The sequence below is a fragment of the Seriola dumerili genome, unplaced genomic scaffold (assembly GCF_002260705.1).
Source record: "Seriola dumerili isolate Sdu_G_001 unplaced genomic scaffold, Sdu_1.0 BDQW01000567.1, whole genome shotgun sequence".
Classification (NCBI taxonomy): Eukaryota; Metazoa; Chordata; class Actinopteri; order Carangiformes; family Carangidae; genus Seriola; species Seriola dumerili.
In genome coordinates, this window is record NW_019174822.1 from 291,951 (window position 1) to 309,353 (window position 17,403).

Sequence of the window (17,403 nt, forward strand, 5' to 3'; positions counted from 1 at the left end):
ACACTGGCCCAGTTTGCAGGGCCCGAGTTCAGTCCAAGAAGACAGCTGAAAGATCATCAGAGAGCAGTGTGTGTGAATATAGATCTGATATTCATTAGAGGAAACAGTGATATCTGAAGTGACTCTCACCTCTGGAGACTCTCCTTCCCAGGACAGGAGGTGTTCTTCCCCGTCGCTGCCTTGAACTGTCACCTGGGCTGCCTCTCCTGGTCTCTGGGAGGGAAGACACCTCGCTCTTCCTCCTGCTCTGTCTGGCAGGTGTTGCCAGGAGCTTGAAGTACTTGGCACTGGCTTGAGCAAAAAGGTTTTGGATCAAAATTGAATTCTATGTTTGCATGAAATGATAATACAGAATATACTATAACAAGCTCTGAGACACACGCATGTACCTGGGATGAAGTGGTGAAGGTGGAAACCTGAAGGCTGACCCGCCCTTCTGTCAGTCTACCAGTCTCTGTACAGCTGCACCTGCTGGGTCCTGGATGCAGCTGGTGGCTCCTCTGTGTCTCCATATGTCCTGGATGCAGAGAGAATCCAGCAAAGAGACGTCCAGGGTGACGTGGAGATCCTGGATGAGGAGGACGTCTCCTCTGCCCCATGTGTCCTCCTCCAACAGTGGAGCCTCCACTCCTCCCAGGAGATCCTCTGGATCACCTTTGCATCAGTCAGGCCGAGCATCCTGTGCTTCCCCTCCAGCTGGGACCGCTGTGCCTCAATGTGACAACAGGAACCTCCGGGGGTCCACCTCCAAGATGTGGCGTCATCAATCCGGCCGCCATCCTGGAAAGCCAACACACCAACATTGGTAACCAATTGGTACCTGGAGAGAGACAAAAAGGTTTCACATGTTAATATTAATATTTGCGTGTGAATTTAGTACACACACAGCAGTGGTGTGAGAGCAGCTGTAAGAACATAAACTGCCTGAATTAAACTTCATCCTGGAGAAACTCCCTGCTGGGAAAGAAAACTAGAGATGGCTGTTGGACAGATCAATCAGTGCATTTAGAAAGTTCTCACTTTTTTTACATTGTATTATTCTGCAGTCTATCCTTAAATTCATTCATCGATGAACAATGCCAGCAAGCTAGCTGCTAATACTAAGGCTAGCTGCTAATGCTAGAAAACTAGCCCCCCCACTTGTCATTTTGCAATTTTATAATGAAATCATTAAATTCATTCATCAATGAACAATGCCAGCAAGCTAGCTGCTAATGGTAGCGCTAATGAAAATGAGGGCAGCTCTATGTACTGTACGTGCACATGTTCATTGCTGCCATTATCAATTATTGCAATATATTATTGTCATCATTATTATATACAATCACAAACAAAATGTCACTCCATATACACTTTGTCACTTGTCTATCTTGCTTCATGGTTAAAATGTTTTCTGTGTCACCTTCTGTTTGTCACCAATGAAGATGCTAACTACCCCCCCCACTTGTTATTTTCCATTCTTATGTAATTGTTAAATTCATTCGTCAATGAACAATGCAAGCAAGCTAGCTGCTAATGCTAATAAGCTACCCCCCATGTCGCCTTTTTTTTAGTTTAGTTTATTTAGTTTATTTTGAACATGTGAGAGTAACACAACAAAGTAAACTAAAAAACAAACAAATCCAATAACAATAGTCAAAACAAAAATAATAATGTGAACCCAACATGTCCGAAAAGGAGTAGGATGAAGCATATGCTTATTTAAACCTACCCCTTCTCCACTACTCAACTATCTATCTTTCTCCCCAAACATATATATTTACATAAAAAAAAAAAGAAGTAGAAAATAAGATTAGTAGATTATTAATAGATTAAATAAACAAATACATAAACATTTATCATTTATGAAAACACCTGATTATTAAAGCCCTTCTTCCTCCCTGTACCTCGTGAAAACCATGTGTTTGTACCGCTTTTTAAACTGGATCATGCTTGGACATTGCCTGAGCTCCACACTCAGTCTGTTCCACAGCCTCATTCCACAAACTGACAGACAAAAACTTTTTAGTGTTGTACGTGCCCGCGGATGTTTTAAGTTGAACTCACGCCTCAGATTATAACCCCCAACTCTGTAAAAAAACAATTTTTGAATATTTCCAGGAAGTAGATTGTTTATTGCTTTGTACATAATTTGTGCTGTTTGGAAATGAACCAGGTCAGTGAATTTTTATGTTTTTGATTTTAAGAATAGTGAATTTGTGTGATCTCTATAACCGGTATTATGAATTATTCTTATGGCTCTTTTCTGCAGTATGGATAGAGATTGTATTGTACATTTATAAGTATTGCCCCAAACCTCTGCACAGTGTTGTAAATATGGTAAAATCAGTGAACAGTAGAGAATGTGGAGTGATTTGTGGTCCAGAATGTGTTTTGCTTTGCTCAGAACTGAAATGCTTCTTGACAGTTTGCTTTGTACATGTTTTATATGAGACTTCCAGTTTATTTCATCATCAATTGTTACCCCAAGAAACTCGTTTTCATATACTCTTTCAACGTCCACCCCATCTATTTGTAACTGTACTTGTGTATTCTTATTGCAGTTGCCGAATAACATGAATTTGGTTTTACTTAAGTTTAACGATAATTCGTTTCTGTCAAACCACATTTTCAGTTTGCACATTTCAGTGGTAATCCTCCCCAGTAGCTCATGTGAATCCCCGCCAGAACAAAAAATACTAGTGTCATCTGCAAATAACACTAATTTTAATGTTCATGAAACTTTGCATATGTCATTTATGTAAAGTATAAATAGTGTTGGACCTAATACTGACCCCTGTGGGACGCCACAAGCAATGTCCAAGCATGACGATGAATGTTCCCCCAACTTCACAAATTGTTTTCTGTTACTTAAATAACTTCTCACCCAGTGCAATACTAACCCCCTGATCCCGTACCGTTCAAGTTTATTGATTAATATGTTATGATTAATTGTATCAAAAGTTTTTTGAGATCTATGAATACTCCAACTGAATGCAGTTTGTCCCTGTATTTTTTCACCAATTAAAAAAAAAAAAGCTAATGCTAATGATAGCAAAGTAGAACCCCCACTTTCATTTTCAAATCTTATAATGAAATTGTTAAATTCATTCATCAATGAAAAATGCCAGCAAGCCAGCTGCTAATGCTAATGCTAGCTGCTAATGCTACAGCTAATGAAAATGGGGGAGGGGTATATATACTGTACACGCACATGCGCATTGCTGCCATGTATATCACTGTTAGCATTGTAATTGTAATCAATGTTATTATTGTACAAAAGAAGCTAATCCTGATGATCAGGGCTAATGCAAATGCTAGCAAGCTAGCCCCGACCCTCTGTTCTGTTTTTTTCACCAATTAAAAAGGAGAAAAAAAAAAGCTAATGCTAGCTGCTAATGCTACCTCGCTAGCCCCGCCCCCTCTTCTGTCCTGTCCATGTTTTATTCACCAATAAAGAAAATAAATAAATAAATGCTAATGCTAACGGAGATGGCGGCTAGCTCGCGCCCCCAGTTGCGGCCTTGTCTGAACGACTTAGCCCCCGGTTCAAATTGGGCTCAAAATGATTTTGAGCTTGTAAAGTTGTCGTTGTAAATCAAACTTTGTAAACCTGGAAAATGAATCTGCATGAGAAATTCAAATTTGTGCATGTGAAAATAAATTGTGCTTGTGACAAAGAGATTTGTATTTGTTAAGACAGTGTGAATCAAAACTGATCAGTGGTGAGGTTGAACAAAGACACAGGAAAAGAAGAAAAGCTTTTGTGGACATCTGTAGAGATAAAGAGCAGAAAACTGTAAACCCAGTGAGCAACATTCCCAGTGTGAGACACTGACAAGTGTAAAGTTTGATCCTTGTCACTTCAGTGTCACTGTGGGACCTTTTGACCAGAGTTTTACAGTTTTCTGCTCTTTATCTCTACAGATGTCCACAAAAGCTTTTCTTCTTTTCCTGTGTCTTTGTTCAACCTCAACACTGATCGTTTGTGGAGTTTTGATTCAGATTTTCAACAAATATAAATCTCTTTGACACAAGCGCAATTGTTTCACATGCACAAACTTGAATTTCTCGTGCAGATTTATTTTACAGGTTTACAAAGGTTGATTTACAACGACAATCATTGGAATTATTTGTGAACATCACTTTTCAAGCTCAAAATCATTTTGACCCTAATTTGAGCCTGGACACGTATAGCTACAGCCAACAACAGTTCACAATAAGTTCCTTAACAACAAATCAGACACAGCAAGTTTCCAAACAAGTATTTTAATTGTAATATTCAAGCCAAATATTAATAATCACATCCACATTGTTTTCTGATGCATTCGATATGACCACAACTTAAATGTAATAAACAGAATATCATTTTAACTCATCTTAAACGTTAGACTATGATCTGTGTGAAAATGCAATTACACAAAATAAAAACTGCTTTTAACAGACTTACCTTTTCTTGCCCCAGGTGGATTCTGCCATCCTGTGAAAACACAAGGGAAAAATAAGGACATGTCAAGCAGCTCCTCTTTTGACTATGAAATGTTTGAGGCAGTCTAAGACTTCAGAACATAAAATATCAATCATCCACTTAAACCTCATTTAGCATATACTGTAATAAAAACAAGACTTAATGAATAAATCTGAACAAATGATACATGTGAAGAATTTGTAGAACAGATTCATATATATAAATAAACAAACACATTAGTGGTGAGGCAACACAAAGACACTAGAAGAGTTGGAGCTTCTGTCAAGTAGAATTTAAATTCAGGTGTGAAAATAGGATCTGAATTCTACTTGTAACCTCAGTGTCATACAGTTGCAGATTTATGAAGGAAAGGGGATACTGCAGGACACATGGGTGGTCCTTGGCAGGCTATAGCAGCATGAGGAAGGGATGATGACATCACAAAGGCAGACTCAGGAAATAAGGTTTATTGTCAAGTAGGTTTTAACTTTATTATATTATTATATTTGGCTTCATGTAGTATCCAATTAATATATTCATAAGAAATAATAAAAAAGTAAAATACTGCAACACTCAAATATACATATATAAAAAAATAAAAATACTATACAACTATGTACAAAAGTGTTTTAGAATGACAAAACTCCTGCTGGGCAAGATGTGCAGAAGGTATTGATTAGGGGATGTGCAGAAGATCACAGTATAGACAATATCTGTCACGTGCAGGGATCATACCTCAAGGTGTTGATGTGATGTGGTTGATGATTGATGAGGCCAGATGCAGAAGAAAAGGCAGGTGCTGGTCCATCATTGGTGAAGATTAGACTGGACTTCTGGTCCTGAGACAGACAAACATGTGATAGGACAATTCCTTTAGATCATACCAGTTCTTTATATTCAAACATGTCAGGTCTGTTGTGTGTGTATAATAAATTGTGAGGATAGATATGAATATGCAAAAATAAATACAGTATGAATATTATGACATGTAAACACAAGGAAAAGAAGGGTAAACAACTAGAGGTGTGATAAGAATTCAATGTACACACACACACACACACACACAAACACACACACACACTATATATATAACCAACAAATATGGATATAGTTAACGTCGATTAAATTCACCTTTTTATTGGGCTTTGACTGAACACCTCCACGGGCTAACCCAGGTTGACACAGGTTATCAGCTAACGCTAGCACTAGCTGGCTAGCTTGGTTAGCAAGGTGCATCCTCACCTGAACTGTGACATTAACAGCGATGCTAATTTTGGCTAGCAAAGAAACAGGCTTAAAACAAAATGTACTTACCGGAAATAATTGAACCGCCGACTCCTCTGAGTGTCTTTGAGAACAACTGAACACAGAACAAGACATTTACCGGTAAACAACATGTTGGAGCTAACTTTGATGAATTGAAAACACAACAAGTCACATGTCCGACACATCTCTCTGACGTCATATCCGGATTAACAGGCAGGTCCTTCTGCGTGTCAATGACGCGGTAGCCACGCCCTAAAGCCACTCTGCTTTAACGTCTATTTTCTTTTAAATAGGACCATAATTTAAAAAATGAACATCATGTTGTTTTGAAGAAAACTTCAAACTAGAGATTCAGACCATAAACACATAACGAATCAAATCTGAAAGTACGTGTTGAGTGGGAGTGCTGCTGCTGGTCTGTACTACTCCGCACTGCTACTCGGTCTCCTGTTTCCTGGACTCATTTTATATCTGATAAATTCTTATTTCAGCGGATTTGAGTTGTAGGGTTTTAATGGAGAACTGGAATATTAGGAAAGGTCGGACGGAATCTGTTTGGTCACCTAAGAGAAGTTCAGTGAATTTATATCCTGCAAAAATATCAGGTAAGAAAACATTTACTCTGTTGTTTTGGTGACGTTGTTTGTGTTCGTATCGTTTATTTCGGATTAAACAAAGATATAGAGCGGCAATAAACTGGCGATGAGACACTGCAGTGACGTCAGCACGTAAACGGTCACTCACTGCTGGTAATGAAAGGTGACGTACTCTGAGTAAACGTGTTACTGCGGCACATTTTTAAAAGGGGAAGAGGAGGGTAAAACATCTTATATGGGGATGATAATAATAATATATGATAAAAGTATTAAACAACATCTTTAGGCTGCCAGGGGAGCCCCACAGTACTCAGTTCCCAGGTGAGAAAACAGCAACAAGAGCAAATCAGTTCATTCCAGTCAGGCTCTTTGCAGCCTGTGCACACAGCTGATAATTATTTAATGTACAACCCTGACAATTTTCTTATTAGGAACATCTAGCTAAAACTTGATATAGTTATACAACAGTCCCTGCTAGAATAAATCATACTTCATGAAGATTATTACTGTTGATACATGGTGTTTTCTTGTATTTTAGCCATGCTTTGTTGATATAAATGGGTGGACAAAATAATAGAAAATATAGAAAACTTAAAGCCATGGTGAGTGTCTTTATGTAGCAGTAGTTTTTGTGTTGGCTCGCGCTAGAATATTTCTGTCTCTTATGATTACTAATAATCAGGAATCAAGCCCTGAAAAAATCTGTTTGATCCCTATTGCTGTTAGTCAATTTAGGCTGATTCTGTCCTTGATCAATAATGTGTTAGTTCAGTTAATACCAAGCAAATACAACCATAGAATGAAGGAATCCAAGTTTATGTTAAGTTCTCCTGTGCTTCTATACAAGTAACATAATATATACAGTTCATCATAACTGTTTTGCCAGACTTTCATGGCAGTTGTTCATTTTCCCATTCCAGTGCTACACCTTGTTTAAATTAGCACGATGTTTAAATTGACCAACAGAAAACAACCCTGGTCTTCAGTAAATGGCACAATATATTAGTCAGGCCACAATAGTCAGTATCCGTCTCCGTATACACAGAGTGGTCGTGCACAGCACGTGTCTGTTTAAAACACAAGACCAGAATTGTTTGATAGAAGTATGAGAGACTTCACTTGTTTGAATGATTGTAGTCGGAGTGGAACCATTTAGAAAGCAGCCACAGAAGGTCAGAGCATTCTTTGTCAGTACAGATCATTTAAATATAAACAATTGTTTAAGCGTTATTAAATAATGGTAACAAAAAATAATGAAGTCATTAGACAGTTATAATGTTTTGTCCACATATGTTGTCAGAACTATATGGCAGAATACTGTGGAAACAAGACATGAATTGGAAGATAACAAGCTAAAAACGAACAGCGCGACCCCCCTACACGTGCACTCCACAGCCCCCCCTCTTTCAAGAGGTGACAATCCATAACCTCCTCACGATATAGGAACCTTAACAGGCAACGAACACCATAGACCAATGGAGAAATGCCAGTTTTAGTTCTTCAGATCATCCCGGGGCTCTGAAGAACTATTTGTGAATAATTGGTTGATATTGTAAATTTACATCTGAATATATTAAATAAAAGTGTTATAAAGTCAATAGTGGTGCGTATGTTATTTGTAATTAAGTTTCTAACCCCACTTTAGTTGAAAGACTACATACAGAGACTTAACAGTTTAATTTGCATTTCTTCAGTATATTATATTTCATGAGACAGAGAAGTTGAAGTTTGAGATGATGTTAATCTGTTTTACACAGTATTTTTTACTTTGTCTTCCAAAACAAAAGATTTACTTTACAATATTAAGCTTGTGTTAATATTTCATTGATTGACACTTAATTTTATTATTAGGAAAAAGTTTCTCTGCAGAAACTTTAGTGGCGTCACTTTATTGAAGGTGTTTGATCATAATCATTTAGGAAAAATCTGTAAAATAACAGTTTTTCTCTGTAGAAATATTAATGAACCTTTCCGTTTATTTGAATTAGGATATTTTACTTTAATTTTGCCAGTCATTTGGCCCGTTTTTTTATGTTTTTTTTTTTTGTTTTTTTTTTTTACAGTGCACACACATGCACACACACGCGCACACACGCACACACACACAATGATGTCATAGCTTTGGTCTGTTTCAACACACGTCCACAGACTGAGTCAAACCATGAACAGGTGTGTTCACATCAGTCCAGTTTCCAGATGTGAACTGGTTCCAGTTCTCCAGAGAAACTCAGTCCACCTGCTGTAGCACCAGTTTTTCAAAATAAAAGTCATCCACCCAGACGAGGCCAACAACAGATTTACTCTTGTTACACTAATGTTAATTTTACTTAAAACAGCTGTAATTTTTCTGTAAATTTGTTTCTGTGGTTAAAGGAGGATTGATCCTCCAGGTGTTAGAAATGAAGTCAGTCTAAATAAATCTCAGTGTGAGTTCAGTCACATTCTTTCCCCTTCACGTCTTTGACCTCAGGACGTTTTCCATGGAGGTCGAGGAGACGAGGTCAGAGAGGAGGTCATTCTGACTTTTCCACCGCAGCTCCTTCCCTCAGCTCCTTCCCTCAGCTCCTTCCCTCAGCTCCTTCCCTCAGCTCTCATCATGGCTGCTACTCAGATACTTCAGGGTCATTTCCCTCCAGTGTTCAAACACTACACTGTTCCCGTCACATCAAGGAGCACTGCTTCAGAAAGCGTACACTGTTAGACGCTGGACTTTCATGGTTCATTGTTATTTGTGCAGAACAGAGACTCAGGCTAACTCTAGCAATAAAATCACTAAGTTCACACCACAGGAAGCGACGTTTAACTGATGTGAAGCTTAAGAAATGGTACGTTCCACTTTAGGGGTGAAATTGTTTAAAAATATTTTGTCCATTAGTTTCTTCCAGTTAGCTTCTGTCCACGAGCTTCTTGCTTTTAGCTTCTGTCTGTTAGCTTCTTGCTGTTAGCATCTGTGCGTTAGCTTTTCTGCCTGTATGACATCACTTTCTCCTCCTTGTAGCTGAGCTCAGCTGTGAACATGAAGTAGGACATGTGTGACATCACCTCTTTATCTCTCTGGTGTTGGGCGTCATGAGGAGAGGGTTTCCTTCAGCTTCCAGGCCAGTGCGTCCACACACACACACACACACACACTCTGATGCTCTTTCTGTGAGTGTGTAGGAAGGCGTACAGAGAGATGCATGCTGGGACGTCTTTGTAGCCCGCTGTGTCCTGGGGGGTCAGTGATGTATTAGTGTGTGTAAGTGTATATGTATTAGTAAGTACGTGTGTGTGTGTGTGTGTGTGTGTGTGTGTGTCAGTCATGCAGCAGAGTTTCCACACTCAGTTTACATTTTGTCTGGAGGAATAAAGGCCGTTATTTAAAAGCAGTGTGTGATGGAACACGTGTTGTCGAGGCTTCTTCCATCACTACAGTGGAATATAAATGACGGCCAATAAAGAACTACTATAAACAAACATTAATGTCCTGGTTATTTATTTATAAACTCATGTTTAATGTGGAACAATAAAAATAGTAGATTAAAAAATAAAACATTATTTAATGATATCTGGATTAAAAATATTGTTGATGAGACAAACACTGACATTTCCAATCACTTTCAAGATTAATACAAAGAACTGACATGTTCTTCACAAACAATGTGTTAATAGTCATGTTAGGAGACTTAGATGGCCGACAAATCAGAATGATAGATACATATACATACAACGAACAAAATGATCTTAAACAATATTTAAAATGTTTTCTCGAAGCCAGTGACAGGAGGTTTAATGTTGTTGCAGTGAATCCATACAGAAATGTAAAAAATGACATATATGTCCCTGTAAGGGGATCAATTATTATCACATATATACATCTGTCAGCTCTCTGATATATGAAGATACAAGTTTCTAACATACAGTAAAAACCCAGAGTAAAATCTAAGCTTAACTTATTCCTAAATAAGTAACATTAAGTTTAATTCCATATGTTTATATATGATATTTTAAAATTAATTTCTCATTCATTTTAAACAAAACCTTTATACTTCCATATATAATATCAACATATACCGACAGGCTTGTGATGGATATATTTATGTAACATGTAAAATATAAAACAATACAGACATACATGTTTGTATCAAATTGTTCCAATTTCTTACTTAATTTGTACAAACATAGGCTGCATATACATATATGTACGTATATGATTTTACTTATATGAACATATATTTCAGGATCCTGGCTTTGTTGAACCAGGCCTCAGCTGTTAACGCCTGATTGGTTGAATGGAGTTAGTTACGGCCTCTGATTGGTCGGTTCTTAATGGTTTCTGTATCTATAATGAATAAAGAGCCATCTCTACTCTGTTTAATTATGACTGTGTGTGTGTGTGTGTGTGTGTGTGTATGGCCCATCCATTAACACACAGAACAAAGACTTACAGATGTTCATGAAATAAACATGGTCGACCTCTTCCTGTCAACAACAACAAACAACAACAAACATCATCAGTATGATGTCAGACGTCGTTTCTGTAGCAGCTTGAAACACAGTGGAGCTGTAGACCTGGAGACCTGGTCTACAGGACCTGGATCAGGTCTACAGGAGAGCTGATCCAGGTCCTGTAGACCTGATCCAGGACTGGGTGCAGCCTGCCTGAGGGTGTGAGGTGTAACAGCAGCTTTAAAGGTGAATTAGTTTCATCAGAGTTGTTACTGGTTTGGATCAGCTGGTCTGTCTGGGGACAGGAAGACACCTCTGTGGAGAATTCAGCTGCTGGTCAAAACCTCCTGACCCACCGACACTGAAGGACAACAACTCCCATGATCCCGCGCTACGTCGTGTCTTTTGTCTGAGCAGTGATTCGAACCGACAGGAAACAAGCACTTCAATGTTTTTAAAGAAAATTCATTTTCAAAAACATTCAAAAACATTATTTATATTTTAAAATTTCATCTTTTCACCGAAATGATAGTTGTTCCACTTGTAGTACCTCTGCGGCCCAGCAGCGGGACCCGGCCCACAGGTGGGGAACCACTGTTATAGTGTAGAGAGACGAAGCCGATGCATGTGAACAGTTTCGATATGCTGAGGTAAGTTCAACTGTTGAGAACTTGTCTCTATCAGTTTGTTCCTTGAATGTCAGACATCAGAGATCTGGAGAAAGAAATGCTATTTCTTTATTTTGTAAGAAATTTAAGGCGGATTTTTACTTTTTACAAGAGACACGCGTTAATATCGGATTATAATTTCTGGAAGAACCAACGAGGTGATAATATTTGGATGCGTTATGGAAGTAATAAATCTGCAGGACCCTCCATTTTGAGCGGGAAATTTGATGGTAGAATCTTGAAAAGTAAAACTCATGATTTTGGTTGAAAGTTTAAGGACATCCGTTTCATTCTGGGGAATATTTCTGCCACATATGATTGTCCCATGAACAGAAGTCAAACCTTGAGGAGATTTCTATCTGCTCATGTAAAATGAATGACACATTTATTTTGATCAAGTTTCACTTCTTGGAAATACTGAATTATTTGAGTTCTGATTTATTTGTGTTTTATTTCTTTATTTTCTTTTTCTTTCACTTGTTCACCGTGGACAGTCCTTACACCGTCATATCATATTTTTATAAATGTGTTGTTGTTTATAACATGTACATATAAATGTTTTATGACCCTTTTCTATATGAAAACGAGCACTGGTACAATTCATGTACGATTTCCTTTTGCTCAATAAAACATTTGAAATAAGTTAATAGTTTGTTTTTGTCCTTTTAAAATACTTTTCTTTTTTTCATCACCCTTTTTTATATATGTCGCGTTTAATTCCCTTTGCATTTATTTTTATTGTTCATAATTTACTAAGTTATGATTCTCATATTTTCAATATTTAAACATTTTATCCAGATGAAAATCTTTTGAATAATAAAACATTTGAAAAGAAAATGACTGAGAGGCAGAAGTTACAGATGAAGAGTTTACAGCTTCACAGGTGGAGAAACACTTCGTCCTCACTGCTCCAGTCTGCAGATACTTCATCAGCAGACAGCAGCGCCCCCTGCTGACCGACAGCAGTAAAGCCTCTGACATCACTCTGCACATCAGTGAAATAAAACTGAAGTTCAGATAATGAGATAAAAAAAATAAAGTAAAAATAAAATAAATGAGGATTTAATTCAGACTGACAGGCTGCTTCTTCACAAACATCTGTACACACCCTGAACGCACCACAAACACTCAGAGAGGAAACAACACACACCCTGAATGCACCACACACACTCAGAGGATGTTAAAGGTTTGATCTCACACTGATGTTTGCGCCTGAAGTCACAGTTCAGTTTGATCTGATGAAGAAGAAGATGATGCAGATGTTGACAGTTGATGAACATCAGTGATAACCAGATGTTGTGAGCTCTGCTGCCCCCTGCTGGATCTGAGGTCACATCCATCAAATGACCTCCAACATTCTGACATGAAAATAAAAGTTTCAACTCTGTCCATGTGGTGCATTTACAGACACTCGGACATCTGAGAACTTTACATTGGCTGTCATGGAGCCTTCAGGGGACTCTCAGAAAATCAGACAAAAAAACAATCAAGTGACCTTTATATTTGTCTTCTTCCGTCTTTTCTCCTTTTATTGACACTGTGATTTTATGTCTTTGCTGTTCTTGTTTTTGTGCTGAGTCGAGGTCGACCAACATGGCTGCTGTGTGAAAAGTTTTGTATCAAACCTCAGATGTTGGATTGTCCCTGAATGCATCAGCAGGGAGAGTCTCAGGTGTCTGCTGCATCATGAGATGATCAATGATGATCAATGATGATCACAAAAATCAACTCAATCAAACCTCCCTGTGACAAACTGTGAGCAGGTTTGAGTCTGAATGAACGTCACCGGTGGAAACAGGAAAGTCGAACACAGGTTCAATTCACACCTGGTACACACCTGTTCACACACTGGTACACACCTGTTCACACACCTGTTCACACACCTGTTCACACCTGGTACACACCTGTTCACACACCTGTTCACACACCTGTTCACACCTGGTACACACCTGTTCACACACCTGTTCACACACCTGTTCACACACCTGTTCACACCTGGTACACACCTGTTCACACACCTGTTCACACCTGGTACACACCTGTTCACACACCTGTTCACACACCAGACCTGACACATCAATACTGGAAACACAACCAGCAGCTTCATGTTCCCAGTGTTCCCAGTGTTCCCAGTGTTCCCAGTGTTCCCAGTGTTCCCAGTGTTCCCAGTGTTCCCAGTGTTCCCAGTGTTCCCAGTGTTCCCAGTGTTCCCAGTGTTCCCAGTGTTCCCAGTGTTCCCAGTGTTCCCAGTGTTCCCAGTGTTCCCAGTGTTCCCAGTGTTCCCAGTGTTCCCAGTGTTCCCAGTGTTCCCAGTGTTCCCAGTGTTCCCAGTGTTCCCAGTGTTCCCAGTGTTCCCAGTGTTCCCAGTGTTCCCAGTGTTCCCAGTGTTCCCAGTGTTCCCAGTGTTCCCAGTGTTCCCAGTGTTCCCAGTGTTCCAGTGTTCCCAGTGTTCCCAGTGGGACCAGTGTTCCCAGTGTTCCAGTGTTCCCAGTGGGACCAGTGTTCCAGTGTTCCCAGTGTCCACTGTTCCCAGTGTTCCCAGTGGGACCAGTGTTCCCAGTGGGACCAGTGTTCCACTGTTCCCAGTGTTCCCAGTGGGACCAGTGTTCCCAGTGTCCACTGTTCCCAGTGTTCCCAGTGGGACCAGTGTTCCAGTGTTCCCAGTGGGACCAGTGTTCCAGTGTTGCCAGTGTTCCCAGTGTTCCAGTGTTCCCAGTGGGACCAGTGTTCCACTGTTCCCAGTGTTCCCAGTGGGACCAGTGTTCCCAGTGTCCACTGTTCCCAGTGTTCCCAGTGGGACCAGTGTTCCAGTGTTCCCAGTGGGACCAGTGTTCCAGTGTTCCCAGTGTTCCCAGTGTTCCAGTGTTCCCAGTGGGACCAGTGTTCCACTGTTCCCAGTGTTCCCAGTGGGACCAGTGTTCCAGTGTTCCCAGTGTTCCCAGTGTTCCCAGTGGGACCAGTGTTCCAGTGTTCCCAGTGTTCCCAGTGTTCCCAGTGGGACCAGTGTTCCAGTGTTCCCAGTGTTCCCAGTGTTCCCAGTGGGACCAGCAGACTGTGTCTGGTTCATATTTGACTCTTATTCTGAAGTCTCGATCGTTTCCTTCATTTTCAAAGTTGAGAAGTTTAAAAAAGATGAAAAGAGAAAAGTTCTGAATAATGAAATTTGAAGTGACAGATTAAATGTTTGCAGCTCTGAAATCGACCGATGCTTCATGACAGAGTCTGAACCTCCATCATTGATTATTGATTAAATATTGATCAGTCATGTGCTGTCGTTACATCATCTTCACCATGACGTTGTTGTACGGTGAATCCCTCCGCTCCTCCTCTTCCTCCTCCTCCTCCTCCTCTTCCTCCTGCTGCTGCTCCTCGTTGTCTTCTTCTTCTTCTTCATTGGTGACGTGGATCGCCCTCTGGGGTCGTTTGGGCACGGCGTAGTCGTCCACCCGGGGGTTGTATGGGTACTCGTGACCTTTGGGGTCAGCGGCCGTACCCATGATCCTCCAGGCGTCTCCTCTCATTTCCTCGGGGTCGTCGTACACTGAGGGGGGGCCGGTGGACTTCTGCCCTCCAGAGGCGCCGGCGGTGGCGGCGCAGCCTTCAGGCTCGTCGTAGATGTGCTCCACCTTCCCGTACGTTGGTCCGAGGGCGTCGGCGTCGCTCAGGAAGACGTTTCTGATCTTCATCTCGTCGATGCTGTCGTAGAGCGGGTCGCCACTGGACTCACAGCCTCGGGCAGGATGCGAGCTCAGGATGTCCGCCATCATGTTCTTATTGATGGTATCAAAGGGGAGGGAGTACTCCGGCTCCGGGGGGGTGATCTGAGGAGGGGTGCAGGGGGGAGCCAGGCTGTTCCCTCTCTCCCTCCTCTCCCTCAGGGTGCCTCGCTCGCCACTCCCCGGCAGCGTGATCTGGGAGTACATTTGGTTGGAGCTCAGTTTGGGGCTGAGGCGGGAGTTGTGGGTGGGGGCGGAGCCGGGGCCCGGGGCCGGGTTGGGGCCGGGTTCGGCGTGGGGCAGAGGGCAGCTGGAGATCATCTTGACCTGGTTCTTGCGGGGGGCGGGGACGCCGCGGGTGTCCAGGGTCAGACTCTTCACTCCGGTCAGAGCTTTGTCGACTGGAGGCTCCAGACGAGACTGAAAACACAACAGGAGAGCGATCAGTGATCAATAACCTTTATCAGTCATATCAGTCCCTGTGTTCACCATCACTGTAACAGCTGACAGCGTCCAGCAGATGGAGCTGTGGTCTGACCAACCAGGAAACTATATAACTATACTAAACTAAACTACATTATACTATATATAAATAATAACCAAACCCAGGTATCAGCTATGACATCATCACGTGTTAATGCCGCAGTAACTGACTGTTTATCATTATAGTAAAATATAAAATGATGTCTGAGTGTTTATGTTGTTTATTTGTTTGTGTTAGTGAGCTGAGCCTGTTTAGGAGGAGGAGCCTCTGTCCTGATGAAGATAACGAGGATCCTGATGAATGAAATCAATCACTCGGCATTTATTACACATTTAATTACTATTTACTCACATGTTGCATTATTTTATTGAACCTAAGACTTTGGTGAACACGTTTCAATTCCTCCACATCAGTCAAGGTTTGAAGAATTTAAAAAAAACAGGCTTCAAATTTTCAGCATTTGGATCAAAGGACCTGATGACCTGTTGATCACCTGTTTACACAGCGCTCATTAAGAAAGATCTGAGATCGTTCTGAAAACTGTGATGTAAAACACATGGGTATGATGTCACATGCAAGTACCTTTGACCTCAGAGGGTTCGGTCCAGACTAAACCTGACAGACGAGGTGAGACAAACAAACGCACCCGCACACTTCCACATACAGTCCCTGCAGACTCAAACAGCTGCTAACAGAGACGTGCTGGAGTCACAAACACTTCAGAACCAGAACTGGGTTCCCCTCAGAGAACCGAGAACCTCTGCAGTACAGTAGAAAAGCTGAGTCCTACCAGCGGGGGGCGCTGTGGTTGTAGTTGTTGTTGCTGTGAGGGGGTGGAGCTCTCTTTGTCTTTGTGATGTTCGGTCACCATGCTGTACACCCCGTCAGCTGCCTGCGCACAGGAAACAGCTGATCAGCTACAACATCATATCTGGGCATCAGCTGGTTTCTGACAGCTCATCACAGCCAACAAGAAACTGACCAATGAGAAACCTTCGAATCTTCATTTGTTTTTAAATCGTTTATTCTGACAATCCTGCTTTTATTCTGAAAGTTCTGCCTTTATGTTCGAAACTTTATTCTGAAACTGTCGACTGCATTCTGTCTGCCCTGCTTTTATTTTGAAACCAAGTACAGATGACCTGTAATGTCAGCTGACCTGAGCAGAAGGGGGTTGTGGGATATGGCCTCGGGGCTGAGGCGGCGGTGGCGTCCTGCTGTGGGCCAGCGGCGTGTTGAGAGGCAGCGGGGGCAGGTTCAGGGCCTGGGGGATGTCTGGACTTGCCAGCCCCCCCCCGGAGGTCTGCCTGTGGGGGAGGGAGATCCTCTGCAGGTTGATGGCCGCCTCCACGGCCTGAAACAGGAAGTTCCCCTGTTTGGTGTCGAACTCAAAACTCCCCTCGCCAGACTCACACCTCCGCCCCGCCTCGAAGGAGAAGGTGGACTGAAGACAGGAAACAGGTCAGAGGGAGGGTGTGTGTGTGTGTGTGTGTGTGTGTGTGTGTGTGTGTGTGTGTGTGTGTGTGTGTGTGTGTGTGTGTGTGTGTGTGTGTGTCACCTTGTCTCGTCCGAAGCGCCTCAGGTATCTGTACGGCCAGGTGAACACGACGTCTCCGCTCTTGTCCAGCAGGTGAAGAGCGTCTACGTCCGCTCGCAGCAACACGTCTCCTTTCAGTCTGCAGCGCTCAGACGCCTCCGTCCTCCGAACACACACCCTGAAGTCACGCACTGACACACGCACGCACGCACACACGCACACACACGCACACACACACACACACACACACACACACACACA

At 41.6% G+C, this 17,403-nt stretch overlaps 1 protein-coding gene across 1 annotated transcript in view; it reads right to left on the reverse strand.

Moving 5' to 3' along the window:
* The window catches only part of LOC111236145 (docking protein 2-like), a 39,214-nt gene that overhangs the window by 3,416 nt on the left and 18,395 nt on the right, over positions 1-17,403 (reverse strand). Inside the window, exons 5-8 of the mRNA XM_022764767.1 lie at positions 17,164-17,333; positions 16,765-17,049; positions 16,396-16,497; positions 14,764-15,541 (exon numbers count right to left, since the gene is read on the reverse strand). Of these exons, the coding sequence (XP_022620488.1) occupies positions 14,764-15,541; positions 16,396-16,497; positions 16,765-17,049; positions 17,164-17,333 (1,335 nt within the window). The remainder of the gene's footprint in view (positions 1-14,763; positions 15,542-16,395; positions 16,498-16,764; positions 17,050-17,163; positions 17,334-17,403) is intronic.